General features: G+C 52.0%; 9 protein-coding genes across 10 annotated transcripts; 3 read left to right on the forward strand and 6 right to left on the reverse strand.

Annotated features, from left to right (window-relative positions):
• Positions 1 to 1,240: 1,240 nt before the first annotated feature.
• Positions 1,241 to 2,785, forward strand: PV07_05242 (uncharacterized protein; the record flags this gene model as incomplete). The annotated part of the gene is made up of 1 exon (XM_016392124.1): positions 1,241 to 2,785. One exon carries the CDS (start codon positions 1,241 to 1,243, stop codon positions 2,783 to 2,785), a length of 1,545 nt encoding a protein of 514 aa, XP_016249643.1.
• Positions 2,786 to 3,640: 855 nt separating this feature from the next.
• Positions 3,641 to 3,948, forward strand: PV07_05243 (uncharacterized protein; the record flags this gene model as incomplete). The annotated part of the gene is made up of 2 exons (XM_016392125.1): positions 3,641 to 3,864; positions 3,918 to 3,948. 2 exons carry the CDS (start codon positions 3,641 to 3,643, stop codon positions 3,946 to 3,948), a joined length of 255 nt encoding a protein of 84 aa, XP_016249644.1.
• A 283-nt stretch (positions 3,949 to 4,231) lies between these two features.
• Positions 4,232 to 6,683, reverse strand: PV07_05244 (uncharacterized protein; the record flags this gene model as incomplete). Its single annotated transcript, XM_016392126.1, has 3 exons — positions 4,232 to 6,186; positions 6,243 to 6,427; positions 6,487 to 6,683. 3 exons carry the CDS (start codon positions 6,681 to 6,683, stop codon positions 4,232 to 4,234), a joined length of 2,337 nt encoding a protein of 778 aa, XP_016249645.1.
• A 1,091-nt stretch (positions 6,684 to 7,774) lies between these two features.
• Positions 7,775 to 9,118, reverse strand: PV07_05245 (uncharacterized protein; the record flags this gene model as incomplete). The annotated part of the gene is made up of 1 exon (XM_016392127.1): positions 7,775 to 9,118. The coding sequence occupies one exon, from the start codon at positions 9,116 to 9,118 to the stop codon at positions 7,775 to 7,777; it is 1,344 nt and encodes a 447-aa protein (XP_016249646.1).
• Positions 9,119 to 9,196: 78 nt separating this feature from the next.
• Positions 9,197 to 9,385, reverse strand: PV07_05246 (uncharacterized protein; the record flags this gene model as incomplete). The annotated part of the gene is made up of 1 exon (XM_016392128.1): positions 9,197 to 9,385. The coding sequence occupies one exon, from the start codon at positions 9,383 to 9,385 to the stop codon at positions 9,197 to 9,199; it is 189 nt and encodes a 62-aa protein (XP_016249647.1).
• A 1,797-nt stretch (positions 9,386 to 11,182) lies between these two features.
• Positions 11,183 to 11,746, reverse strand: PV07_05247 (uncharacterized protein; the record flags this gene model as incomplete). Its single annotated transcript, XM_016392129.1, has 1 exon — positions 11,183 to 11,746. The coding sequence occupies one exon, from the start codon at positions 11,744 to 11,746 to the stop codon at positions 11,183 to 11,185; it is 564 nt and encodes a 187-aa protein (XP_016249648.1).
• Positions 11,747 to 14,153: 2,407 nt separating this feature from the next.
• On the reverse strand, positions 14,154 to 19,541 carry PV07_05248 (uncharacterized protein). Its single transcript, XM_016392130.1, has 11 exons — positions 18,910 to 19,541; positions 18,775 to 18,857; positions 18,267 to 18,718; positions 17,867 to 18,210; positions 17,566 to 17,809; positions 16,920 to 17,515; positions 16,502 to 16,865; positions 16,132 to 16,444; positions 15,420 to 16,066; positions 14,883 to 15,346; positions 14,154 to 14,822 (listed from the first exon to the last, which is right to left on the reverse strand). The coding sequence occupies exons 1-11, from the start codon at positions 19,491 to 19,493 to the stop codon at positions 14,378 to 14,380; spliced, it is 4,536 nt and encodes a 1,511-aa protein (XP_016249649.1). The 5' UTR covers positions 19,494 to 19,541; the 3' UTR covers positions 14,154 to 14,377.
• A 417-nt stretch (positions 19,542 to 19,958) lies between these two features.
• On the forward strand, positions 19,959 to 23,062 carry PV07_05249 (the record flags this gene model as incomplete). 2 transcript variants are annotated; one of them, XM_016392131.1, is made up of 9 exons in its annotated part: positions 19,959 to 20,152; positions 20,214 to 20,485; positions 20,536 to 20,667; positions 20,719 to 20,734; positions 20,788 to 21,006; positions 21,061 to 21,527; positions 21,573 to 22,054; positions 22,104 to 22,452; positions 22,531 to 22,743. In XM_016392131.1, the coding sequence occupies exons 3-9, from the start codon at positions 20,617 to 20,619 to the stop codon at positions 22,741 to 22,743; spliced, it is 1,797 nt and encodes a 598-aa protein (XP_016249650.1). In that variant the 5' UTR covers positions 19,959 to 20,152; positions 20,214 to 20,485; positions 20,536 to 20,616. The 2 variants fall into 2 exon arrangements, with proteins under 2 accessions (XP_016249650.1, XP_016249651.1); XM_016392132.1 differs by lacking the exon at positions 19,959 to 20,152 and having other exon boundaries at positions 20,317 to 20,395; positions 20,451 to 20,485; positions 22,531 to 23,062.
• Positions 23,063 to 24,995: 1,933 nt separating this feature from the next.
• On the reverse strand, positions 24,996 to 27,750 carry PV07_05250 (uncharacterized protein). The gene is made up of 3 exons (XM_016392133.1): positions 26,836 to 27,750; positions 26,202 to 26,738; positions 24,996 to 25,917 (listed from the first exon to the last, which is right to left on the reverse strand). The coding sequence occupies exons 1-3, from the start codon at positions 27,209 to 27,211 to the stop codon at positions 25,274 to 25,276; spliced, it is 1,557 nt and encodes a 518-aa protein (XP_016249652.1). The 5' UTR covers positions 27,212 to 27,750; the 3' UTR covers positions 24,996 to 25,273.
• Positions 27,751 to 27,832: the final 82 nt, after the last annotated feature.

The raw sequence follows: 27,832 nt of genomic DNA on the forward strand, positions 1-27,832 counted from the left end.
CGCGGCAGCAACCCGAGCTACCTACGCTCATCACCTTGTCCCAGTCCTCCACTGAAGCATTGCGCAGCGCCTTCACTCCAAGAATACCAGCATTGGAAATCATGGCCTGTTTCGTGGATTAACTGAGAACGTGGCAGTTAGGCTTTGGTCGATAAAGTCACACGCACATCAAGTCCACCTAATTCCCTCACAGTGGACGCCACGGCCGCGCAGACATCTTCTTCTCGACTCACATCTCCTGGAATGTAGATCGAGCGCCTGCCTGAATATTCTTGTTAAGCCAGGACATGTGCAACCTTCGAATGGTAATCTGGAGATGTGTACAGGGTCCAACACACCTCTGCCCTCGATTTCAGATTGCAGAGCTATTAAAGCATCGTGTTGGGTCGAGATATCGTTGACCTAGCGGCGATCGGTTCGTCCATGCCCAAAAACAGCGCCAACAAACGTTGCTAACAGCCACATCAAAGCCATCGGTCGCCAATTGCAGCGCGATGGCCCTGCCAATCTCTTGGGCAGCCCTGTGACGATTGCGACAGGCATGGTTGATATTTCTCGCTGAGTTTGAAACTGACTGTGCAAATAACCACGGTTTGGTCACGGTTGAGGGCTTCTCAAAGACACGATCGGTTTATTTGGTGCCGCGATTGACGATGGATTTATTTGATCATCTCCATAACCCTCATGTCAGAGCTCCGAGGTAGCTGAAGTTACCTAATTGGTTCTTTTTTCGCGGGCCGTGGATGCTTCTCTGAAAACGGTTAGATCTAACGACCCGCAGGCAGAGCGGCCATTGGCCCCCGCTCCACCTCTATACCCGGTTAGAACTTCTGTACACGGGATAAATACCACCAGGAATCGAATAGGGAGGACGTGTGCACCGAGTGTAAGCCGAGCCCGCGAAAGACAAGAAACTTTCTATGCCGAAGGCTAAGTCTGGGGCGAGATTGCAGAGCATATACAGCAACCGAGCTCCTGATCCAAGGACCGAGCCGTCACTGAGTATCGTAGCTCTGGGCCAGAACGCGGTGGTTCCCCACGATTACCCCGTGCCGGTCCTCCACGACATGGGGATACGCCTCTGAAATATCGGCACAGAATGATTGCGATGGGCATCGTACCATGGCTATATATTCCACACATCCGTGGCAGGATACCTCGCATCTTCGGCCTGTCCCTTGATTTCAGGAAATTCTCCCCATACATACCAAGTCAGTCATTGCTTTGAAACACCGCTGCCATGGAATTGAGCCAGGAAACCCAGCCAAAGCACTCAGCCCAGCGCCAATTTCGCTTGTACAATATTATTGTGACAGCACTCATGGCGCTGGGTTCCACGAGTGCTGGCTACGCTGCTTCAATCATCGCCACGACCTTGGCGCAGCCATCGTTTTTGGCATACTTTGAGCTCCTCACCCGCTCCAACGGCACCCAGCTGATCGCAGCAACGAACGGTCTCTTTTTCAGCGGCGGGGCGCTGGGCACCGTCACCATCTCCTTCGTCGCCGACAGATGGGGCCGCATATGGGCGACTGGTATCTCATCCGCCCTGTGCCTCATCTCCAGTGCCCTTCTGGCCGGCAGTGTCCACATTGCCATGTTCATTGCCATCCGTTTTCTAGCTGGCGCTTCGACGTTCATGCTCGTGGCGGCGATTCCGGTCTGGATCAGTGAGACGGCTCCACCAAGCACCCGCGGCATCTTCGTCGACTTCCACAGTATTGGCATCTTGTTTGGCTATGCACTTGCCAGCTGGATGGGCTACGCCTTCTACCATCTGCCACCGACAGACAACATGGCTTGGCGCGGGCCTTTCATTGTCGGATGTGTACCTCCACTCCTCCACATCGTTGCGCTATTCTTCCTTCCCGAGTCTCCTCGGCTATTGTTGATGAAGGGTAAAGCTGACCTCGCCGAGAAGACGCTTCGACGACTACACACCGCGGAGGAGGCCGCCGTCGAGCTGCTCCAGATATCTGCAGCTATCGAGGTCGATAGGCTCCTGGATAGCTCCTGGATCTCCATGATCAAGAAGCCGGCTTACCGGAAGAGAGCATTGTTCATCGTGGGTGTCGTCTTGGGCGTCGAGTCGTCGGGGGTCTTGGTCATCAACAACTATGGCCCAACGATCTATGCCAGCCTAGGCTTCGACGTTAACACCCAATTTATCTATCAAATCGGCTGGATCACGCTGTCTCTGGGAGGTGGTCTCCTTTCCTTTCTCATCATCGACCGTGTCCCTCGACCCAAGCTTCTCTCAATCGGCATGATGTCCTGCGCGGCCTGCCTAATCATTCTGGCGGCAATCGTGTCTCGATTTGCAACATCACCGGAGTCTTTGGCCAAGCCTAACAAGGCTGCTCTTCGCGCCGCAGTGGCTATGATGTATATCTACATCCTCGCCTTCCAAGTCTTCCTCGATGGCACGATGTACGCCTATATGGGCGAACTGTTCCCGACTCATATCAGAGCCAAGGGCCTGGTAGTTGCAATCACCACGATCACCACTATCAACATTCTCTGGACTCAGGTAGCCCCGACGGCTTTCAACGACATCGGTTGGAAATTTTACCTGTGCTTCATCATCCCGACCTCTCTGTTTGGTATCGCGCTCTGGCTCTTCTTTCCCGATACGCTCGGAGTGCCACTCGAGGAGATTGCCAGGATCTTTGGTGACCACGAAGAGAACTATATTCAGCAGCAATACCACTCCGGCCAGATGATTGGCGACGATAAGCACGTCCACGACGAGGAAAAGGTGGTCGAGGTCTCTCACTGTGCCTAGTGGCAACTGACTGCTGCTGCTGCTGCTGACAATCAACTTGGTGGTCCGAGGACTGTTTCGAACGCATGTCGGCCCGCAGTTCAATACCAAACGAGAATCGTAGCGATAGTGTGAAGAAGACAAATGTATGTGACCTCGAGGCTCTGTACAGGCAATCATACTTTTAGTTAGGTCTCCGCAAGGCACGAAGCTCCATATCCTGGCATCTCCGCCAGCTGCCTCTTGCGAGACGAGTTTCATCAATTAATCTTTGCCAAGGGTATGCGTTGACAAGGTAGAGACCGTGCATACACGTACATAACATTTTATACGTGCCACTGAGCTCTTATCCTCTGGCAACTCGAGATGCCCTTCTACCGGAAGAGCGTCATGATCCCTCGTGAACTTCACACTCATTTTCGTCGCCGCATGTCAAGAGAGAATCTTGGATTCTGCTCTGTCATCTCGAGGATTCTTGAATTCACGGCCAGAATTTCTGCGTCACATTGCCGCGGACAAAACTCGGGCTGTGGGCAACGGACCCATATCACGCATCTTCCAAAACGCCAGCTGGTTTCACAGTCCGGGGACTCATTCGGTCGTGATTTCGGCCCGGAGCTTGTCACTGTCCTGGTGGGGACGAGTTGTTCAGCCGGTATCGTCAAGGCGACAGGGTGTACCGCGAAGGGGTTTCTGTTCCGGACGAGTGAGTGCCGACGAGTTCTAGTTAGTTACAGAGCCGAGCCTTGGAGGGTGGACGCTTGGTCTACATGTCGTTGTACAACGCGGCGGTACTCTTGGTAGAGGGGCTACAGTCGGCCCTGCTGGCGCTGGTTGGAGGTCTGCTCGCGGTTCCGGCTGGTCTACCTTTCGACCATGGGTTCAATTGGTGCGAAAGCAGAGATCGACTTTGGTCATTTCACCAACATTGTCAATGACCAGCCAAGACACAGTGAGAGGCAATACCGTGGTGTCGACCCAACGAACAAGGAGGCGCTGTGGGATGTACCCGTGGCGTCGGTAGCGGATGTGGACAACGCAGTCGAGGCGGCCAGCCGAGCATTTGCGTCCTGGTCGACCCTACCTGGCCCGTTGCCAATGTAAGTTCGAGCGTCGTGGGACCGTAATCCACAAAGCTGACAATTAATCACAGGGATGGGCCATGGGCCCGCTCCATTCCGTAAGTCTGTTTGCACTGCAGATAATCCGCAAGCTGCAAACCGAACACATCGCACTCTCAGCGAAGAAAGACGTCACCGATACTTTCAACGCCCTTGTTCAGGAATAGACCAAACACACCGTCTGGGCTGAGGGCTGCCGGTCATGGTACAAAGACCACGACACCGGCCGCATCAATGCCGTCTGGCCTGGGTCGTCGTTGCATCATGTCGAAGTCATCAAGGCTCCACGGTATGAGCATCTTGTTTTCTCCTGGGGTGGACGCGGAGACGAAGCAGAGGGCCAACATCAGAAATTGCTATTCGTCCAACCCAAGCCGGCAACGGCGTCGGAGACGCTGGCGAAATCCAGCCACATTTCTCCAAGGGCTCCAGAATTGTATGATGGTCCTGATAGTGGCGGTACCTGAAGATCTGGCCATCCTTCTGGATTGTCCAAGAATGATGTCCAATCCGGTTGGCTGCCGATCGGATTCGTCAACGTGGTCCCGGCAGGCGGCGTCCGGAAATTCGATGCGGCGGTGCCTGTCTGGGAGTCCATGTGACGCCCTGACGATCCGAGTGGTGCATCATTATTGGCGATCGAGGGTGGCTCGAAATCAATCCTGGCCTCGTTCGCGGGCAGTCGCTTTTCATGTTGAGCGAGACGACTTTCCGCCTGGCCTTGAGCCCGCTGGGTGAGTCGTGAGGCGCTTGGCGAGCTGCCCTGCTGTCTAGCTCGGTTCAGGATATGCTCGACCGTCCGCAATATCCAGGCAGGAGCAAACTGCTGTTCCGAAAGGGTATAAAGCATTGCCCGGCACTCGTCCAGTTGCCTTGAAGCCCCAGCTCGGATCGTCGCATCCTCGGAAAACATGTCAAAAGCGTGATGGATGCTGACGGGCATGAGACAGCTGACCACGGTCGCCGACATCGAGGTGAGCAGATCCACACGGTAAAAGTCCATTGCTATGCTTGTGATCTCCTGGGCGGCGTGCCTTACAATTGCCCGCGATGCACGCTTCCTGTTTCGTTCAGATGTTCCCGATGGACTTGGGGGGGCCGATTCAGAAGGAAGCATCTGCGGCCGGTGGATGATCATCATGGCCACGTGGTACATCATCCACAGCATTCCACAATGGCACAGCTCGGCCTTGCGCCATTCGGTAGGGCTGAATGGCAGAGGTGCCGCGTGCCAGAGGTCTTGGGGCACCTGTTGCCGCCAGCGGGCCAGTTCCTCCTCGCAGGCGTTGAGGTCTTGAATATTCAGCTGCCTTCTCGAGGACACATTGTTCGAACCTTCCATCTGCTGAGCGGAATACAGCACAGCGGTCCTGCCCGCCGCATTTTCAGGACAGGCAACGCCGAGGATTCTGGCGAAGATGCGGTTCAGTTTCACAAACTCAATGGTCAGTCGGGCCAGGACGTGGTGTTGAGCCTCGCTAAGGTAAGCCATGTCGGATGACGCACCCGACATGCTCTCGTAAGGTAAATCGTCCAAGTCAAGCATAGGGACGTCGTGGTCGGCATCTTTGATTCTGGGAGCGCGACTCAAGCCGAAGGACCCGATAGTTTCGCGGGTGCACAATGCCCACCAGAGTCGTTTACGTAGGTGGTGCCGCTCCGGATTTGAGCCTGGATCCTGCGCAAGGTGATGTAGGTCGATCGTACGGGCGATCGAATGAGCCACTCCAATCCAATGCCAGCCGTCCTTCTGTTCATTTTGTCCTTTCCACCAAAAGGACCATAGCAACAAGGACTGGACCAATGTCAATCGGTCGTCCTCGTAGTCTGCGTCGTACAAGAAACGGATTCTTTGATGAAGGGTTTGCCTGAAAGCCTTTCGACAGAGGAAGCCAGCGCTACGTACAAGTCTGACATCCGCCCACATGCTCCCTGCGAAGATCATTGCTTGCAGCAGCAAGAGGCTCAATCTGCCCTTATTGGCAGAAGGCTCGCGTAATATGGACCGTACCTGGACATGGTCCACAGCCGGGTACAACGGATGAACGTGGAGGGCATAACACCGCAGACACTCTTCTGTGAGGGCTGGGCCTGGCGTTGAGAATGCACCTTTCTTTCGTAAGTACTCGATATCGTCTGCGCCTAGATGCGCAGGCAGGGGCTTGATGTAGTCGGGAAGATCCAGGACCGGCGATTCAAATCGCGCGCCGGAAGGAAAGGTCGACAGGTTGCGTGAAGTGTGAGAGTACGACTGTGGTCGGCGCGGACCACCTGGTGTCCACGGCGGTTCCAATGATGCAGCTGCGAACCGAAATTCGTCAACGGCGGCGGAAAAGGGATTCCTCCAATCTACTCACCTGAATCGAGTCGTGAGTGCCCTTCTTCTTCTTCTTCAGAATGGGCTCCAAGTTCGTCGACGTCTGTTGGTCCAACCTCATTCCGCAGAGGCACGGGAAGTCGCTCTGTGCTGCTGGCCGCAGCAAACGACTCTTCTGGCGGAGACGCCGGAGCACGAAGGATATGGCTATCTGTCCTTGGTTTTCTGATGGCCGTTCATCAGTCGTAGATACATGACAAGAAGAAGGGAGCGCCTTGACCTACTTGCGAGGCTTCTTTGGAATCAGGACGCATTGGACACCGGCGAATGCACAATTGGAACATCGTTTCCCATCCCTCGCGTCGCAGCGGACCTTCTTGGTGCGACAAACCTGGCATGCCGCTGGTGCACGCTGAAACGGATGCGGCAACGTGACTGAGGCGCCGACATGAGGCGAAGTGCCGGAGTAAAAGACCTGCATCTTGATACGAGTCACCTTTGCCTACAGTCGCGCTTCCTAGGATGGAAGCGTGGATGAAGTCAAGCAAGATGTTGTCGCGTGGCACTTGGAAACGAAACGGGAAAAGCCCACGGGCGGAGATTATTCCACGACCCCTCCTTCGACGAAGACAAGACGAACAAAAAGACTCGCCACTCTCGACCCCGGATCCCACCGAGAAGCTCCTCCCCACGATCCAAAGCTCTTACTTGAACATACATGACTGGAGCGGCACGGGGATCTGCCCACTGCAGGGAAAGCAGCCCAACGATGAAGGTAGTTGCACAAAGAGAATTGCGCACAAATACAGAGTATATCTCTCCTGCCCACTGAGTCCTTCGCCTGGTCACATTGATGATAGAATACTGCTCGGCGCTTGCAAGATCCATCCTATAAGACGACTCACAAGACCGGTGCTGCAGTCGAGTGTCCATCTTCTTTGGCCTCCCATTGGCATAATGCACAGGCATCATGAGCGAGTTCTACGGGCTAAAAGAGCCAGCTTGACCTTGGGACAAGCTGCTCCTTTTTCACAATACAGCTCTGCAGCTGCCGCTCACAATGTGGCCCTGCAATTGAGAATTTGGCTGGGCCTATTGCCGAAGCACCACGCTGGGTTGTTGCACGACACTGGTGGCGTTGCCAGTTGCCACGGCCCCTAAATCTTTCGGGCCGGGGATCAACGCAAACTGCCGGCCTGAAATAGATCAAATCCTGCTGCCGTTTCAATCCCCCTCCTGCTTTGCGAGGGCGCCGGCTTCTGCTATGGAACGCCAGATATCGCTCGCACGAGAACGGAGATGGCGATAAACCGGGACTCTTGTTGCTATCGGAAGTGGCTGGGATCCCGAAGAACCGTGTCTCTCATCTCAGAGGGCGTTGATTCTAGGAATGCGAGGTCGAGACGGAGGAAAGAAGTAAGTAGCTGAATACCTCCCCAGCATATTGACCACTGCATTTCACACAAAATCCAACATTTTCCATTTTCCAACACAGTGCGAACTCCTGGGCGAGCGTTACTCGTTCTTTACCGCTCCAAGTTTTATCTCCACTCATCCCAAGCATGGCCGTCTTCAGATATTAATGTCTTCCTCTGCGCCCAGGCCAATCTTTCTCTCTCCGCCCTCACAGTGCACAATGCCGAACTTGACTCTTTCCTCGAGAAGCTCCTCAGGTCGAGCGGCTGCGTCGCGACCAGCGCTTTGCAGGGCCAAGGCTCTTATGCGAGAGTTCAGGCTCGCAGTATTGCACAGGATGTGAAGAAAACCCGTGCCGCCGCCGAAGCCGTTGTCGCGGAGAAAGAAGATCGAGAGCCCCAAGAGGGCAGCGGAGACCCCGAGACTCATCCCGTAGGGCAAATAGAAGTTCAAGCGCTTCTCGAACTGATACGTGTTGGCGTGAGTCACGGTTGTCGTGTTGACCAAGGATTGCGATGCGAGAGTGGTGTTCATGAATTGCTGGACGCTGGCGTTCCAGAAGATCTTTTCGGTTTGTCTAATATCGGCGAGAAAAGGAAGGAGCACTGGGTCCTCGCAGGTACCTATGGGCAACACCATGGTCGCATTGGGATTCGCGCTCACCCATCCTGAGGAGGGCTGGAGCATTTGCAAGTAATCCGAAAACGCGGATAATTCTTCGCAACTCCATGAATGGGCCAGGCAGTCAAAATTTGTCGGAAACGAAGATGCTCCAGGCGGCGTGGCACTTTTACTCCCTGCTTGGACGTATTGTGTTGCGTAAAGGGGATCGATTAGTATTGACGCATTGAATATCTCGCTGGATCTGGAGAGAACCTCGATCGAATTGCCGTATGGACTCCATGAAAGCCGCAATTGCGCGTGGTTGGAGAAGATACGGCATGTGTAGTTCAGCCGGTCACTGCCGCTGAATGATACATCAAACCTGAGCGTATATGTCGTCTGGCCATTAATATTCTCTCTCTTGACGTGTGAAACTGCCATGTAGCTGAAGTTGAGCGAAGAGAACGACTCGTAGTCCATGCCGTAGACATTATCAGTCTGATACATGTGCCGCACGGGATCTAGACTAAGCCCAGGCTCACATTGGGCCGAAGGGAGAGCTGCTTGAACTTCATAGCTGCAGTCTGGACCACATGGTGACGACAAGTATAATCGCAGTGGAATACTTAATGGATCGGTGTCGAAGTCAATCGTCATCGAGGTCGTGCTCGAGGCCAAGAGCGTCTGCCAAATTCCACTTTCCGTAGCAATACCCTCGGCCCCAGTGTGCCAGGTGGCATTTGAAAAGGTCAGGTATGCTGGCGGTTGAGAGTAGTTCGCGACCTTGACCTTGTAAACTCTGCTGCCCTCGTAGTCTGCAAGAGCGATGACCAATGTTCCAGGAGGAAAGATGACCGCGATCCGCAAGACAAGCAATACCAGCGCGAATGGAACCATGAAATGCGCGGTCAGTAGGATTGTCAGGTCCGAAGGCCCCAGCGGATTTTGCAATAGTTTAAACAGGCCGTCGACGGTTCAGATCGGAAGCGGCTTCTTGCGTAAATGATACCAGAATGCTTGAGCCATGCCGACTGCCATGGAGGTACCGAGAGCCAGGGAGAAGACGTGGGTAAGAGCCACCGAGATCGCGGAGACATAGGCCTGAGGAATGCCATCGTCAACAAGACGGCCGTGGAGGTAAAGGTACAGAGCGAGATGGGTCATGGCAGCGGCCAGAGCTGAGATTGTGGAATTAGTATATCGTGACATGAAACCGTCGAGGCAGAGGCCGTCAGCTCACCTAAGGCGCTCGGATATAAGAGCAGGGCGAGAGTGTCGGACAAGATATTCCATCTTCTCTTCACATGGATGACCTGCGAACTCCCTGATGCTTTTGTAGAGGAGCACCAGTCTGCTTTCACAGGGCTTTCAGTGTATGATGCCGCCGATTCCTTACTGGGGCACGTAGTCTTCATCTTGTTAAGGCCCATAGGAGACAGAGGCTTCAAGGAGTAGTTTAGTATCTTTTTCTTTTTAACTTTCGCCTACTAGTGCCATAGTTGTATGCCGCTAGTATCGTGAAGAAAGAATCTCGAGTCCCTCCGAGATAAAATATTTTCAATATGCGGGTCAAGATTGAAGAATAAATACCTCGAAGCACCAACATAGCGTCCATAAGGCTGTGCTTGCAGCCAGAATAGGGGTCCTGTAACATCGATGCTCCATCACCCAAAGTTCCTGTAGTTGTGTGTGGAGGGTGAAGATATCTGATAGTCAATCCATGCGATTGGCTGCCGTCTCGCTCCAGGAAACGCCGCTTCGAGGTTCGCCCATGTATACAACGAGGCAACCATCAGGGGGTGGTCGAGGGGGAGCTGAACTGACCCTGGGGCAATTACACTGGTCCAATCTCCGAGCAATGTTCTCTCCAGTGTCGAAATGATCACGTAGACCATCGACTAAAACGAGTCAGACCATTCTCATGGTGAATTTGTACTCAATACTCCGCGGCTCTTCTGGTATATACACATACCGAGTAACTGGGGCTGCGACGAGTACCGCCGGCCCCATTGCTGACGGTAGTGAGGCTGTGCAAGGCGACTCGATATAGGGACCAATAGCGAGCTTGGGGTTGCCTGTGTTCACTAGTGCACGGTCCAATGAGCAGCGATAAGTTCGAATTTCACCTGCTTTGTCTTCATGTAGGTATGTATACCCTTGCGCTGCCTCATGCAGTTGTGCACCGCCCCTGTCGACTGAGATATTTGTCGAATTCTAGGGAATGAATCGGGCAGATCGGGGCAGTAAATTCGAGCGCAAGTTCGCTTAATGATCGGCAGAATCAAACTCCACCAAATTTGGCTAGTGTCTATTTCTTCTTGGCATAAATCTGTTTCCTGTTGCTATTCAATGTGTTGGGGTCACATGACCTCCGGCACGCCTTCCACCTTGGGATAGGCTGCCCACCTATTACTTCTACTGCGCTTGACGCAGCTCTCCCCCTCTCCTTCTTAGAGACCTCAGAGATAGCCCAACACAGCACACACGCCATTAAGGCAATTGAGTCAATACGACTCCTGGGCCATTGTGGCCTTTTTCCTTTGTTCTACTGTTCGCTCCGTTCCGATCCCAACACAATGCCTCGCCGCCATCTGACCTCATCGTCGCCTATTTTGTATCACTCCATATTCTTCCAAAGGACCATCTTGGACACAGAGTCCGATAAGAAACAATCAGGCAAGTTGCTCAAAGGCACTAAGACTGGGTCTTCTGGCGCCTTGTAGACGTTGCCTTCTTCCGAATAAAACTGTCGTTTCCGGGTAGCAACCAACGTCTCTCGAATCTTCATTGCTTCATCGCTTCATCGGCATCCTGTTGAATTAGGACATATCGATGTGAATAACCATCCAGCTCAACAAGTTTTTTGTCGGCGTCATCCGAGGAGTATCTTTCCCCGTCTGCGCTGAAAAATCGATGCGCTTTCGCCTGAGCCTGGAAGTCTTCTTCATTGAATCCTTCGCCCTACTTCATGACCCACAGAAACCTTCCGAAATTCACACCCCGTGGGTTTGGTTTGATGAGGACCTTGTCGTAACGGTCCTGCCATTGCTGGCCGTGTTCATCGTACAACTGCCCTTTCGTGAGCTTAGAACTAATCTCTGCTTGATTGTTTGGGTCGAAAACTTGGACATATTGCCGTTTTGCGTCATTCACCAGAACCCATCGTAGGACGCCTTCTGCAGGTTCAATTTCCCGCCCCTTAAACTCTAGCACCAGGCGTGGCGACTTGCCGCCGAGGCCAACAGCGCGTTTGGCATCGCGCTTGAGCTGACGAGCTTTTCGAGCTTCCAGGAGCTCTTCTGGCTTGTGCCACTGCTGTAGCGGCTTCAAGTCGAGCGTCGAGCCACTCCTGATCTTGTGCGCTGATTCAGTGTCGATCCATTCAGTGTTGGCCACCAGCTGATGGGCGAGAGTGTCGAGGTGTTCTGCGATGTCCGGGAGGTTCCCATCGCGAGTTTCGAGACAAAGTTTGATGGTTTGAGCGACGTGGTGGACGAATGTTCCTGTCGGCTGAGTCTGCACCATCGTCGTGAATAGGTTGTCCGTGGCAGAAATAAATATATATATGTTTGTTGACACATTTTGATCTCTTGATTGTTTTCAATTCCGAAAGTAGGTTATTGAACGCACGCTGTGTCGCCGTGAAGTCCTTCGCAACCTGATCCTAATTATTCTTCCAGTCGGTGAGGTTGAGAAACGAGTTGAGGATAGGTATGTTCGCGTCCGATCTTGGTTGCTGGTCTGCATCTTTGCTGTCTCTTTCCGTGTCGTTGGTCAGATCCATTGTGCGAGCCTTGGGCGTTGTGGTCGTGCCGGCCTTTGTAAGACGCTTTCATTCTCGTATCTTGGTCAGGTTGCTTATTTCTTGCCTTGAGACATGTTTGCTGGACTGGGGTTCGGTACGACCGCCTGCGCTGCCGGTTTGCGAGGAGCTGGAGCCATCTCTTCTGGGCGTGGCGGTGCCCTCTGAGCTCTGTATTTCGTCTAGAAGTTACCAGCTTGAAAAGTCTACTATCATTCAGGAATGGGAAGAAGAGGAAAGCGAGAAGAGAATCCTGAAACGAAGACTTGTGGAAAGAAAATAGTAATAACCGGATTACTACTAGCGTAAAGTGCATATCGCCAAGTCCAGAAGGGAAGCGTCCTATTCATATGTGAATATACCGAGTACAATAAGATCAGTAGTGAATGGGACAACGCCGACGTCCATATCGCATTTATGATGTGTTGCGTTCAGAAGGTCCGCCGATGGCAAAATTAAGTGACACAGTCTGACAATAAGGGGTATTATGATAGCAAATTATTATGATCCAGATTCTTGGATTTCGATTTCCCCTTTGGTCGGTGCGGCTCTCCCGTTTTCTCACCCCAATCACACCCCTTTCACACCCCCTGCTCACCTTCGACTCACCCCGACTCACCCCGACTCACCACGACTCACCTTAGCCCACCCTCGACTCACATTCAACTCACCCTCGACTAGCCTCTCAAGATTAAGGCCCCATTCGAAGCGTGTGACGAATTGACGGCGCTGCATCCAAGAGAACGCGATCAAACCAAGGAAGGGATGTTCATGGATGGTGAGAGAGGGGTCCAGTGAACATGCCAGGTGACATTACCTTGCAGTGGCGACTATGGAAGTCCGCCCTATCAGTTGCAAAGTATTATCCCTCCGGTTGTTTTCGAAAAGAAGGAAAAGGGACAGGAGTCCCCTTCGCTTGGCCCGTTCTCTGTTTCTGTCGGGATGAATTACCTTTCTCTTTGTGAGTCCTTTGACTGCTGTCTAAAGTTATTAGAGAGGTAGCCACGATGACTGCCGTTGAGACTGCTGGCGATCTAGAACGGAAGAGGTTGCGGGAAGTTAATGGCTTTCGTGAAGCTATCCAGAAGACCGATGATTCTCTTACCTTAAAGCCAGTTGAGCCCAGCACTGGTGCAGCTTATAAGGCTGCTTTACACGAAGGAGTGGAAAGCGTTGGCGTTCAATAGGTTGGCGTTGCTTCACGTACTCCGTCAGAAGATCTGGTTGTTTCCATTCATGGTGTGGTTGGGGGAAAGACCCGCCGACAGCCCGCCGATCGCCATGCCAGTCATCGATGCGGAGGACCACACGGTGCAAAATCAAGACAGGGCACGGAGGGAGAAGAACTAACAGCCCTCCTGTATCTTCGGCTCTTTCGCCGATGGCCGATTGTGTCTTCCTCCTCTTCTTCTCCTTACGTTGTAGAGTGCCGTTTTCCTATAGTCACGCAGTTTACTTGGGTTCGAATGATGCTCAAATTTCGAAGACATACAGTTTCAGTCTCAGCTACATCGCCCCACTACTATATCACCAAGCAAACCACCTCGGGCTTGCCTCGTGACACCTCACGTGTTGTATAGCAGCTCGTAACAGCTAGGGGCGGGAAGACTTGGTATCTCCTTACAGTAGAGCGTACGATACAAGGAGGAGAGGAGACGGATATTCTTCCTTCTTCCTTTTCCTCTCTAGATTTATCGTCCTTGTTACTAGGTTAGCTAGCTAGTTATAGAACTCATTCTAAACCCTTATAGTTACGCGAAAGGGATTAGAAGAGGTTGATTATCTTTGGTGCACTATCTACACGGTGGCGTTTAAGAATGCTATGCTTCTATGTGGTCACAGTGCCTATAGAGAATACTTAGGCTTATAGGTGGGCTAAAGGAAAGGCTACCCTTGGTGTAGGCAAAGTTTTAAAGCTGGCTATATTCGAGATATCTATCTCGGATCTAGCAGTGAGATTCGAGATGTCCCTAAGGATGATGGTGACGTGACGGAGATTATCTTGCTAGCTAGCGACAGTGAGTAGAAACCCATAGGATCGAGAGCCACAACATAGTTTAGAAGCTAGGAAGGTAGCAAAGAAAAGGACAATGAAAGATAGCACTTCTGCTTTTTGATTGATACAAGAAACTCAATTAGCCATAGTCTCGGCCACTTTTTATCCTCCCGCAATGTGAACAGCGTCACTGCTGTCTATATACCTATATACCCAGAGCCCTTGAAATCGAACCAAAGATTTGACCTCGCTCACTCAACAAAAAGGGAAAACATATGTTGTGTGCTTAGAATTTTCCATTCGCCTGGGTTTCTCAACGGTTCGTCCCAAATGGCATTCGCAAAGCTGGCAAAGTTAGCTACTCTCGTGCTGCAAGTGATCTGAACCGAAGCCGGTCGCTCAGATCCTTTTTGGGCACCCTGGCAAGCCAATACAGGAAAAACGCCCCGGCGATGTTGAAAATGATAAACGCCCACATGATTCCAAAGTTTCGCCATCTCTCGCCGTAGTAAGACGACACCGACGCCAGAAATGTGTTGGTGGAAGCGATCGGGCAGAATTCACAATGCTCGGTCGCATTGGGATTGGAGAGACTCCCTCCGGCGAGCTGCATGTATGTTGCCAAATATTCTCCACAGGTTTGACCGCGGGGCGGCTCCAGTCTCGACATCTCCAGGAGTGAGCATTGAACCTCGTTGTTGGCCAGGCCGGTGGAGAGGAAGCCGCCGATGAGATAGGTGAGCGGCGAAACTCTGTACATGAAGATCCAAAACCCGGGCAGGGCACTTGGAGTGGCGATGACACTGAAGTTGTCAGCAAACATCTCTGAAAGCTCGATGGTTCTTCTTTCCAGAAGAACTTACCCGCAGAATATCAGACAGAGTGAGAACAGAACCAGGGCGATGATGGCTCCGATTTCCGCCGTCGGCAACCCGGCGATGATCAAGTCTGCAAATGTGGCGGTGAAAAGGGTGAAACACCAGGTGAGGAGGAACATCAGCGCACCACGTTCGCCGACCTGGTGGGCCGGTTGGGCGTTATGGGTCATCCCGACGAGGTAGTAAAAGGGGAAAAAGATCAATGGGGCCGCCACCGTGTTCCAGGCGAGCTCGACGACCACGTTGGCGCACATGAAGATGTACCATGCGTAAGTGTTTGCCGGTCGTTCTCGCACTTCGTACAGGTCGCGCTGAGTGACAAAGTTGGGCATGGTTTGGTACACCAGAAAGGCCAAGATCACCATGATCATGAAAATCGCAAACATTTGGTTCTGTAGGCCTTGGATCGTGATGTCGGCATCATAAAATGAGGCGCCAATGAAGATGCTCTGCAACGCAAAAGGGTCAGCAACTTGCCCACTGAAATAAAAGAGGTCACATTTTGTCTAAGTGTAGACTTACAGTCGCCAGACATAGGAATAGTTTGGAGTAGATGTAGGACGGGGTACGCCAATATTGTTGAAAAACCCTTTGTGTGCATAGGCGCATCTGGTCAACGAGAGGTGCAGCAAACTGAGTTGCCTTGATTGTCGTCGTTCGCGATGCCGACCCTTCCTTTGTAGCAGCTTCGCGCTCGCGCGCGTGTGACTCGAGATCCAACAGCTCGCGTAGGACTTCGGCATGCTCATGGCTGGATCGCCAAGTTTCCGGCCAATCTCGAATGGCCTGTGAGCCAGGCGCGGCGCCGATGACTTCCAACATCCATTCCGCCGGGTTTTCAGCTGGGTCACATGCCCGAGCACCGTACTTCTCGAAGTAGCTCGTAAGAGTTTCTGATTCCTCGCCAATGTCACCGAAGTACACTGTTTTCCCTCCTTCGGCAAGGAGAAGGAGGCGGTCGAACTGCTGGAAGAGCATTGCCGATGGTTGATGAATGGTACACAAAATGGCCTGGCCATTGTCGGAAAGCTTCTTTAGTAAAGTCGTAACCGACCATGCCGTTTGGCTGTCAAGGCCGGAAGTAGGCTCGTCAACAAAGAGGAGTAGATCTGGCTTAGCAGCAAGCTCGACTCCGATTGTCAGGCGTTTTCTTTGCTCGACGTTTAGACCTGTGCGCCCTTCTTGTCAGTATAACAGCACATAATCTCGGTTGTCGTTCTATGGAAAGACAAACCTTCGCCAGGAACGCCAACTATCGCCTCAGCATAGGCTTTCATCTCCAACAATTCGATGACATTCTCAACGTGGGCGAGCTTCTCCTCGACGCTGACGCTTTCCGGCTGCCGCAGCAAGGCACTGAAACGCAAAGACTCTCTGACCGTAGAGGTGGCCAAGTGAAGATCTTGCTGACCCACATAACCTGTCTTCCTTTGAAACGATCGATCTCGTGGAGAGCCATCTACCAGCATGTGGCCGGTGACAACCCCCATCGTGACCCTGCTTCCAAGAACGTCTAGAAGCGTGGTTTTGCCAGCACCGGAGGCACCCTATCGTCAGGTCAGGATATGTTCTTCAATTTATCGAATCTTTTATCGGGAATTTACCATCAGGGCCGTTAGGGATCCCGGTTTTATCCAGCCATTAACCTCATTCAAGATCTGTCGAGGTTTGCCTTTGATCGAAACCTCGTACGAGACATCTCTCCAATGGAACGTCGAAGTCTGTTTGAGAGCCCCGGTACGAAATTGGCTGCCGGTGTCTGTGCCGGTAGAGTCGAAAATCCGGTCGTCAGGGAGGGATTTATCGGCCGATTCCTCGTCCTGTGCCAATGTCGCCATCGATTTAGGCGCGTGGCCGCGTCGAAAGACAAGGACCTCGCCTTTGGAGCGTTCGCTGTGGATGTACTCGGCCGCAATAAGGTAAGTAGCCATGAAGAAGACGATGAATGCGATCAGAATGCCAAAGTTCCTGTTCACCTGTTAGTTTCAAGGACAATAGCTGGCTGGACTGCCCTAAGCTTACCTCCAGAGATGCGAGTGACGGTACCCAAAGACGGCATCAATATAGTAGGAACCATCCACGTAATCCGACCCTGGAAGTGCTCCACTCGCAGTACATGCACGCTCAAGCCCAGTTGTATTTTGATATGTGGGGCCAGCAGGGACGAATTGGGCGCAGGGGAATTGACGGCCGTGGAATTCGTTGACCATAAGACTTTCATAGCCGTAGGCTATGGGATCCAGGTAGTTGATCCAGCGTAGCCAGTCCTGCATCTCCGAGGTGGGGACGATATATCCGGTGTAGATCACCAGAGCCAGTACAAAGAATGCACTAGGGGTGAGTGCCTGATGGATAGTTTTAGTCGTCTGAGCGATGGTCCGGAATACCATCGACATGGCAAGAGTAGAGGTGAATCCGAACAATAGGAAAATGAAAAAGGCTCCCGACTCTCTCCGTAAATCTGCCAGGAAATACAAGGGTACGTTGAACGCAATCGCCGAGAGGATCTTGTTGGGTAGCTCCGTTATAATGGACGAAATGGCTTCGCAGAATGGGTGGTAGAGCGCATATCTCGATTGCTTCTCGACGATGGGTCGCTGTTCATACAACGAGAAAACCTAGGCATGTCAGTCTTTTCCTGCTTTGTAGCCGAACGGTGAAACTTTACTTCCAGAGCACTGTTCAAGGCGTTGAAAAGCACGGCAAAATAGATCAAGGTACCTCTGGGGGTAATGCTTGTGGTGCTTGGAGACAGGTTATAGAAGATGCTTCCGAGAACCAGCGAGATGATCAGGTTCCCGATTATTGTGATGAGGAAAAAGTCCTTGTTACCGAGCAATCTTTGGAATCCACGGGTTATGCATAGGTCCATTTGCATCGGTATCGAAATAGTGTAGGGAGATTGGGGGAGCCTGGAGAATGTGTCAGCGAATTTGTTCACGTTCCTGATCTGGGGTGGTCCATCGCACGTTAAAGCAGCCTGCTCGGCCCTCTTTGACTGTTTGAACTTGTGAACAGAGGGACCATTAAGTGGAAATTCTCTGTTAAAGGCTGCGATTTCCTGGAGAAGGGTTTCCCTCTCCTTGCTGCGCTGCCATGCTTGAGCAAAATCGTCTGGCGTGCGAGGTACTTTGTTCTCAAACCCAAGCTTGACGATCCGTTCGGATGGGCTTGTGAGAGAAGTGAGGAAGTCGGCGGTTGTCTGTCGCTCGGGACAATAGAAGCCCATATCGGTGAAGTATTTCTTTGCTGTCTCTGTACGACCGAAGTATATTTGCCTGCCTTCATAAAGCAAGATCACTTTGTCAAAAGCCTAGATTAAGCATATCGTTAGTCTTGCTTGCTAAGCCCAACACTCAGTGAACTTACATCATAAGCGTCTTGGGAAGCCTGGTAGATTGCGACGATCGCTGTTGAGTCGGCCAGCTCTGCTGAGAGTCGGAGAGTTTTCACAAATTCAAGGGCTGTTGCACTGTCGAGTCCTCGAGTGCTATTGTCCCAGCATTGAAGCGGACTTCGGGTGAGAGCAACCTCAGCAATGCTCACACGCTTTCGCTCACCACCACTGACACCCCGGACATAGTCGTTTCCCACCCTGGTATTAACCGTATGGGTGAGACCAAACACTGCCATGACAACATCCCTGATGACCTGTGCATGCTTCTTGCGGGTGACTCCAGGAAGCCGATTTCTTGGAGTTTTGGCGAGTGCGTCGAATAGCAATGTTTGGCCAACTGTCAGATGTGGGAAGTGGACATCGGTTTCTGCCTGGTAAACGACTTCTCCCCGATATCGTTGATGCATGACTTCCCATGGAATGCCTGTGTCGAGGGAATGAGTGTTTTTCTACATTTCATGGACGTTCGCGAGAACTTACCTTGATAATTGATATCTGATCCTGCATCCATATACAAGCCGTGCACCTCTCCGGCTATCGATTTCAGGAAGGTTGATGCACCACTATCGATGTGTTAGTTATGCTCAGGTTGGTGGGTATCAGAATATGCACTACCTTCCTGGTCGACCAAGGACAACGAGCATTTCACCGCTCTTGACCAGTCCTTCAAAGTCTTTCAGGATTTGTACTGTTCGGCTCCGGTTGCTCGCGGCCTGAACTATTGCCCTTGGGATGTCCACGACGGCACTAATCACACTTTTTTGATAACCTGTCGATGACTGCCGCCCAGAAACGTTGAGCTTCTGGAAAGAAACCCCAGCAGTCCGCTGAGGGTAGCGGAGATTGTCGTTCCTGATGGCATAGAAAAAGGTCTTGGCCCACTTCTTCTTGTTGAACTCTGGGGACGTTGGATTCAGAGAAGGCTGATCGATGTCGATGAAAAGATTGTAGGAGTGCATGATTTCAGTCGAGCTTCGCACAAGCTCTGCAAATTGATCCTCCCCACCCTGTGGCTCAAACTTTGTGGCCGTCGATGCCATGTCTGCGTCTTCGATCTTTTCGGAGGGATCTGTCATTTGTTCCTGCCAACGATGTATCGAGAGCGCGTCTCTCCCGAATGAACTCTGCGTATCCATATTGGTCGTGGCCTTGGTGCTTGCACCCAAATCCAGAGACGACACTGTGTTTTGAACTGGCATTGGTGGCCGCTCAAACCCCTTTTTGCAGCCAACCTGGGCAGCTCAGGCCCCAGGGTTTAATATACTGGTCGAAGTCGGCCTCCATGACGCATGTGAGACCCTTCTTGCTCAACAATTTCCGGTGCACAAAGTCTGGTTGGCATACAACAACAGAGCTATGGATGACCGTGGGCAAAACAGTCAACGCAGCTGCGCACCACTCGGAGCCGAAGCTGACAATAAAAAGCAAAGAATGGCAGTGTTCTCGTGTCCGAAGTCGCTTTAGTGTGATCAAGCGTCATGCTTAAGCCCCAGGCACCCAATCACAGGCGTTCGTGATCCTGTGCCCTCGGAATCCACCAGGTGATGCCCGGTTTCGGTGCCGAGATTCGAGGGATTTGTTTAGCCTGTAGTACTTCACAAGCTTCCGGGAGACGCGCTACACAAATCCCACTATCCTTTTTAAATCAATCCTCTCAGGAACTACAAGCTACCGAGCCGAGTGTGCATCGCCGTCGACCTACGGAGCCGAATTTCATCACCGTCTGCCTGTGGTTATCGTGGTTAATCCATCTGTGAAACTAGCCAAGTGATGGAGGACGCCCGACCAGGCACACCAGGTGCCCCAAAGGTGCTCAAGTCCTGCGATACCTGCAAGGCTCGCAAAGTGCGGTGCTCCGGCAAGTGCTATCCGTCCGTCGAAAGAACTTGGAATTGACTCTTGACTCTTGTCGCCCTCAGGTCAAACACATCTCGGTTCTTGCGAGAACTGCAGCGTGAGGATCCCGAGACATCTCAACAAAGTCGCGACAATATTAGAGCTTTCGCTGATACCTTTTCCAAGCGACGCAAAACACCATGCCACTTCAGCCTGGCTCGACCACCCCGACGGCTCAAGTTGGATCACTCAAGCTTGCAGGATGGTACGTGGCCTGGACATCACAGTCGGCGTGGACGGTCTTGACGGCTAGTGATCAGTATCAAGATCGCACTCACTCAGCGAATTCCATCAGGTTCGGTTCATTTTGCTGGATGTTGTTTAGAGATGTTGACCTTTGGGCAGGATCGCAGGCCGAAGGCGGCCTGGAAAAATCCAAATCCCCCCTCTGAAGAATTGCCTACACTGTATGTGGATCGCCTCCTCATGCAGTCCTCGACTTCAGGCTCTCCGCAAGGGAAGCCGTTTCCTTTCAAGGTATACTCCAGCCTTTCGTGTCATTTTCCCGTGCTGAACCTTTCGGTCCAGGGCAATGGAATTTTCGGTGTGTCTGCCGACCGCCCGCAGGCCCCCTCGCTTATCTAACCTGGTTTGCAGGAGGCAATTATAGCTTAAGCTTCTTTTCAGACAGCAGAATGCAAGCATTGTCCACACGGTTGCAGAATTCCAAGTTGGATGATCTAGTCAAGAGAGTGGCCGAGGTCGTCAGTCATCGACTGCGTTCCAGTCCGCAATCTGCCAATGGCTCGATCCTGGTAAGGTCCAACGACAAAGATATCATGGTTAACCAGGATACGGCTGCTATCTACATAAAAGGCATATTCCTACGCCTCTTTTTGGCGTAAGTAACACTGAGCTGATAATAAGCAGCGTACTTTCAGAGAGTACACCCGTTCTACCCTTTTCTCGACCAAACAACTTTCGAACAAAACATTGCCGACCCTGACTTTTCTCGAAAACTGTCTACCAATAAGGCATTGTCTGCTCTTTATCACTCTGTTCTTGCTCTTGGCTGCCAGCATTGCCGCAATGGAAGCTTCGAACCGGGAAAGTCGAGAGCTTGGCAGCTGTTTTCGGTGGCATTGTCCCTATTCCCCGACTTGCTAACTCTCCCCGACTCTCTTCTAACCCTTCAAGCGCTAACGTCGATGGCTATTTTCACCCTCTCTGTTTCCTGTATACAGATTGAGCATATTATCATTTCCGAAGGCGCCAGAAGAGCTCAACAAATATCGTTCGGCCAGCTAACAGATGGACTTTCTGACACCTACGGTCGGGTTTTCTGGGTATTATATACCATTGAAAAGACATCTAGCTTCTATTATGGCCGCAGTTCTGTAAGTTACTCGCTACAAGTCTTTATATCTGACTAACATAAAAAGATCTTCAATGACTCAGATATCGGTCACCCTGTGCCGGCCATCTCGGAATCATCCTTCAACGGCTTCAATTGGTTTCTAGCGTCTGCAAGGCATGCCCGGCTACTTTCCCGAGCATACAGCTCACTATTCTCCATTGGTGTGACCGGCAACTCATGGGAGTACTTTGGCGCCACCATCGATCAATTATACTCTAAGCTAGAAGACTGGCGATTGTCGATTCCCGAAGAGATCCGTCCTGGAACTGCATTCTGGGAACAATCTTTACCGGGGCCGTTAATGCCACAGGTAGCCCTATGGACTCATTATCTCTATCACAGCCTTCTCTTGGCGCTAGCTCGAGCAACTCTGCATCTCGGAAGCCGCACAGCCGAAGGGACAGATTTGAATCGGCTTGTGAGGAGTAAGCAAGAGATCATGAAAGCGTCTCGAGCGATCCTCGAGTTGACCAGATTGGTCGAGGTTGAGCCATATACCCCCGTGTGGTAAGAAAGTTTCCAATAATTTCCACCTCTAGCTAACCGGTCGTTCTAGGGCTCTGGTTGGAATCCCCGTGGCTGCACTTTTCGTCCTGTTCGACTTGATCATTCATAATCCGAAACACCCGGAGACAGGAAGCAATTTAGCCCTCCTTCATGTTGCTAGTGGCCATTTTAGTCGTATTGAGTATGCAAGTGGTGGTTCCCTGCCGGGTTCCATGGTGTCCGAATTTGCCTTCATTGCAAGCGAGTACGTTAAAAATGTCCAGCAGAATTTCGGAAGCGACAATCTCCCAGAAACATTGCAGAGGTCGACACTGGCTGCAAATAGTCAGAATGTCGATTACCTAGGTGCTTCCTACCTTCCTATCTCGAGCCCCGAGGGACAATTTGAGATGCCTTCAGTAAGTCATGTCCGCTTCGAAATTTTGAAAAACCCTCTAAAGGTGACATGGTTCTGACATCCTATCGATCTTTTGCAGGCCAATGACATTGTCCCAACTTCCCAAACCTCAGGGCCGGAGATCAGTGGGGTCTTTGACGATGTGTTTTACCCAATCCACGACGGTTTCTACAATACGCAGAACGGTTCACTCGGAGGCACAAATCTTATCAATCTCTTCGGATCTGCTGTCCCGGGAGTCAGCTTCAACGTTGACCCTTGGAACGACGTAGGAGGAGGGTGGAAGGAGTAAAGTACAAGTGTGGGGCGACGTTGACAGAGCAGACCTCAAAAGGTGCTTCAATGGAACGTTCAGTTTCATTGTTGGTGTTAATTGACCAGACCATCCCCGAATGAGGTTGAGTTAAGGAACTTTGGTCAGGAACGACTCGTCCAGTAAAATGCTCGAGTTCAGTCGCACATCCCATATCTAAAATACAATGGAATGGCCCATGTCGGTGTGCAATCTTGTTCGCCCAAACATCAGCCTCATTCCAGTCGACCAAGTCTCCAGTACCCCCATCCGGGGAACGACATGGGTAGCAAAGCGGCGACAGCATCCTGGAGCCATCCTCCCCTTTGAGAGACAAATGGTGATCTCTGATCTCGGGAACCTCTGCTCTCACTGCAGCTTCCAACGTGCTCGCCTTGCGATTCACCTTCCTCTCTCGGATCCAAATCGGCCAGCAGGTTATGGGGGCCCTGCCCACGCTGAATGCCCACACCTGACTCTTCTGAAGGCCCATGGACTCAATGGCGAGGAACTTGAGGGCATCCAAAAGCCACTTCTGGGAATGTACCGAACTCCCCAGGATTACGGCTGAGTAGTTGGCGACACTGAAGACGCGGTCCACGGGCTGGCAGTCCACGGCCAGGCCAGTTTCATGAAGGCGCCAGGCAAGACGTTCAGCAACAGCTCTCGTTGAGTCGTGAGTAGGCGCATAAGTAATTAGGACCGGCATTTACACAGCTTCCCGTGGCATTGCATTCGTACTTCTTCGGAGGAGCAAGTCGGGATAGCGACTGCTTGTTTCTGATCGATTTAGGTGGCCCCGGCGCTTATTCTAGGGAGTAGTAATTCTGATCGGACTCGAATAATTTTCGGTGGCCGTGGCAAGCCTTTTATAGTAGTAATAAAAATCCGTATTGTAGGAGCTTCAGGTTCTTTTCGTGGGTGGTGCCCGAACCATCAATAATTAAATAATCCTGAGTTAGGCAATAGGGATGCCTCGTGAAACCTGTGGCCCCTCGGAGCCGACAAATCTATGGCGATAAGACGTTTCATCTAGAGTCTCGCGTCCGAGATTATCTCAGCTCGACGAGCCTACGGCTGGCCACCTCCTGGAATGTCTCAGGGGCCGCGATTTCGGTTGAAATTCGGTAGAACTCAGTCGAGGGGGATCCCCATATTCCTCTTTTCAGCCTCGGAGATGGCTCAAGGTTGCTGTGAACGCGAGCTGGAACCCCATTTGCGGCTTGACCAGCTGCGATGATGCCAACTTTCTACGCTCCTCCAACAAAGCAGAAGCTGCCGTGGTGAGAGTGATGAGAGAAGTAAGCAAAGTCGCTTCTGCCGTCGACTGCAATATCATCAGCGAGGAGATCGATAAGCAACTCGAGAGACAGAGAAGTCGATTACTCACGGAGGGCAGAGAGCCAAGTATGCTGACTGACATTCGACATAGACGGCCAATTGAGATTGAAGCAATTGTCGGCAATACTATTCGCATCGCTCGGAGACATGGGGTTGACGTCCCTTGTCTGGAGCTTCTCTATGTGCTGGCAAAAGCTTTGGTATTTGCAAATACCCCAGACGAACGGTTTGCGCCATTAATGAAAATCAATTAGAGCCTAGAGCATCAGCACCCTTTCGAGAATACTTGGCCAGGGAGAGTTGAGGGACTGTAGAGTTGCTTCCATAGTAAAGGGATCGTCCACAAGTCAGCACTTATGTAGCGAGTCACTGTAGGCGCAAATTGTATTCTTCAGCGATGGTCCGACGGCGCTTGTCGCCGAGTGTGCTCCGACGGTGGTGGTCTGAAAGTTTACTACATACTTTCAGGCTTGAGTTTGGCGCTGTGATACCAAGTGCGGAAGAGACCCAGGGCTCAAGCTTCTGATGAGAGGCTACCCAGCCAGCCAAAGGGTGCTAGCTTTGTAGCAGGGTGGAAGGAGCAGATCCAGCACTCGAACCAGACGCAAGGGCTCTACGAGTCCACCCTGATTCAATAGGGGAGTTGTGGTCAGAGCATCGAGGGGGTTCGTCAGGATTACATGAGTAGAACTATCACCATTGACTCCGAGGTGATCACCATTTATAAGGGCATTTATTCTATCCTTGGGCACAGTGGTATCCCTATTCTTGTTAGTAGTATGAGTGATATCTGACCTAGGGAGCACGTCGTCGCTAACAGGTGACAGGCTATATTCTGAGACGACGTCTATTCTGTGTCAGACAGTGCCATTTATTTCCGACCAGGCTTGCTGTCAATGCAGGAATACTGGCTTGCTTCCAATCTCTTGATTTCAGACGCATCATTCACGTTTATAAGGCGAGAGAATCTGATAGTCTGCATCAACATTTTCTGGTTCTTCTTGCATCTGCATTGTCTGCATCTTTAAACCCCTTTCAACCTGGTATCTTAGCTTTCAGCTTCATGGAACAAAGGCATATCGATGTGCCCGACGACTTGTTTTCCATCCTTCCACTTTGTGCTCTCTCCTGATGCCTTCAACGCTCTCCGTCAAAGTTCACTTCACCATCGATCTCTTGACTTTGTGTCTTAGACCATATATCTAAACTGCTTATCGTTGCCAAACTGGGTGGGCTCCTCCAGGTGCACAGTCTCCCTCTCGCGGCCGTACTTCTTGTCCCGCTTCCGGTTCGCCCGGATCAGCAGGCCCATCTGCATCACGCTGGTGACCACGACAATCAAACACGCACCGCATGAAATCCACATGCCTTTGCGGTAATATGGTGCGTCGCTTTTGGGGAAAATGTTCGTACCCAGCACGGGACCGCATTGGCCACCCGTGGCCAAAATAGCCAAGGCCACGGCGCGCTTGCTGTCCGTGGCATGAGTGTTACCCACCCAGGTTAAGGTCATTGCCACGGAGACGAAGATGAGGACGGCGAGGAAAAGCCCGAAATATCGCGGCGCTACCCCTGAGGTGGTGCCCAGGATGATGTACCCGACCGCCGCGATCAATGCAGGGACGGCGACGAAGATGCCGCGCATGTTCAAGCGGTCAGAAATAAAGGCTGTGCCGCAGATTGCAAGGAAGCAGAACACATATGGCGGAGCGGAGAGACCGTTGGACTGGATGGTGGAGAAGGCGCCCATCTCGCTGATGATGGTAGGAACGAAGAGCGGGAGAGAGGCGAAGCAGACGTTGCAGCCGAAATACATGAGAGGTGGAAGGTAGGCTGTAAGCATGAATGTCAGTCTTGTAACTTCTCCTTTGTCGATTTCTTGAGGTTGTGTTGCTTAAAATATATGTTTGTGCGGATCGAATAACGCCCAAAAGTCCCCCAAAGACAACGGTTTGTTTGGCCCCTGGCTTGATTGAAGCATCCCCAAGAACTAGGACATCGATATGTGCCTTGTAATTGAAGAGACCTTGAATAAATCAGGGGTAGTGGGTGGTTGGACTCGTATTAAACAGTTCATAATGGCAATGTGGTGGCGCTCGAAAAGGAGAAAAACTCACATCGATAATCCATCAATCCGCCCAATACCTGTTTCCACTGAAGTCCTTTGTTTCCTGTCCTGTCTCCAGGCTGTCTCAAAGATAAATCCACAGCAATCTCCTTGTCTCTCTCTGACAAGAACTTGCAGTGGGCAGGGGAGTCTGGCAGCCAGAACCACGCCACGATGGCCAGGAGACAAGTAGGAGCGCCCTCGACAATAAACAGAATTCTCCAAGGTCCGATGGACGATTTTGCTTGTGCAATGCCGTACGCGAGAGCGCTGCCGTAGGCGTTGGCGGCGGCAGAGCCACTCAGGAAGATGCCGGTTCGCAGACCGAGTTTTTCGCGCGGATAGAAGAAGGAGAGGTATAATGGGACGCCGGGACCATAGGCAGCCTCAAAGATAGCGAGAATAACTCGGCAGACCATCACGCCCGCCCAGGACGAACATGCTGCCTGCAGGGTGGAAACCACGCCCCAACCGAAGACGACGAAGGCAACCCAGGCGTGAGGGGGAAAGGCTTTCCAGCCCATTTGCGTCCATTGCGAGAGGATATCTGCATACATACATGTTAGTCAAAGGTCTAAAGCAGTGGAGGAGACGTTCGGGGTTGTTGTTCTAGCCGTCAGAACTCAAGAAGCGGGAAAACTCACAGCTGATGTAGAAAGCAGTTCCCAACCAATCATATCGATTCCCACTGAGATCAATGTCCTTCTCCATACCGGAAATCCTGGCGTTGCCCAGGTTGGAGCGGTCGAGGACGGACAGGGAGTACAGGACAAAAATGAGAGGCATCAGGTGCCAGTCGAGCTTGCGGATGACGGCATCTTCCTCTTCCTTGGTATATCGAGGGGCGAGCGCGGGGTCATAATGGGTATTGATATCATTGTGCTTCTCAGAGGTAATCTCTTCGGCCGTGGTGACGGTGGGCTTCTCGTCGCTGGTCGACGTTTTGGAGGAGGCCGAATGCACGGCGTCCGGAGGGGTGACGCCTGTGATAGGCTTCTCGGTGATCTCTTTGGAATCCATGCTTGCAAGGCTCTGAGAGAGAGGCCCCAAGGAATATGTGCGAAGCAGTTGGCAACCCGGCTGTGAGATCAGGAAGGAAGGGGAGCTGGGAAGTAGAAAGACCCAGCAGCTCGCGTCTAGGGCACCCTTACCTTTTTATTGGGATGCGTCGAGCCTACCGACCATGGACCCAGGCGCGTGGTAGTCGATCTAGCAGACGAACTGGGTCCCTTCGTGCATTGCGGCAGTGATCAACGGTATGAGCACCCACGAGCTCTGGCGCTCGTGCTCGTGGCACCTGATGTTCCCCGCAAAAGCGAGGTCGCAGTGGAATTTTGGACATGTCGCTTCCGTTGAGCGATTGGGCACGAGCCGGCCTGGGCCACCGTTGCACGCCGTTCGGAGCAATCTGAAAGTGCCATCGGTAGTCATGGACAGGGATAGATGTGGTCGTTGACAGGTTCTTGATGCCACAAATGCGACTGCCGAACCGGACATTGAGCGGTGATCAGTGATGTAGACGGATTAGCGGTACTTCCGTCGGTAGAAACAGCCACCGCAGCGCAGGTTATTGGAGAAGATGGGACTTCTGGAGGGCTTGATATCATACCCCGTATTCCTTTACCCTGAACGCCACCACGG

This window comes from Cladophialophora immunda (genome assembly GCF_000835495.1).
Source record: "Cladophialophora immunda strain CBS 83496 unplaced genomic scaffold supercont1.3, whole genome shotgun sequence".
In the NCBI taxonomy this organism is placed as follows: Eukaryota; Fungi; Ascomycota; class Eurotiomycetes; order Chaetothyriales; family Herpotrichiellaceae; genus Cladophialophora; species Cladophialophora immunda.

Excerpts from the sequence above, each read along its gene's own strand:
- PV07_05250 (XM_016392133.1), bottom strand. The coding sequence starts at position 27,211 with ATGGATTCCAAAGAGATCACCGAGAAGCCTATCACAGGCGTCACCCCT. Across the intron at positions 26,739-26,835 it reads AACTGCTTTCTACATCAGCT|ATATCCTCTCGCAATGGACG; the intron begins GTGAGTTTTCCC and ends GTATGTATGCAG. Across the intron at positions 25,918-26,201 it reads CGGATTGATGGATTATCGAT|CCTACCTTCCACCTCTCATG; the intron begins GTGAGTTTTTCT and ends TCATGCTTACAG.
- PV07_05248 (XM_016392130.1), bottom strand. The coding sequence starts at position 19,493 with ATGCCAGTTCAAAACACAGTGTCGTCTCTGGATTTGGGTGCAAGCACC. Across the intron at positions 18,211-18,266 it reads CTTCCCAAGACGCTTATGAT|GCTTTTGACAAAGTGATCTT; the intron begins GTAAGTTCACTG and ends TGCTTAATCTAG. Across the intron at positions 17,810-17,866 it reads GCCGAGCAGGCTGCTTTAAC|GCTCCCCCAATCTCCCTACA; the intron begins GTGCGATGGACC and ends CACATTCTCCAG.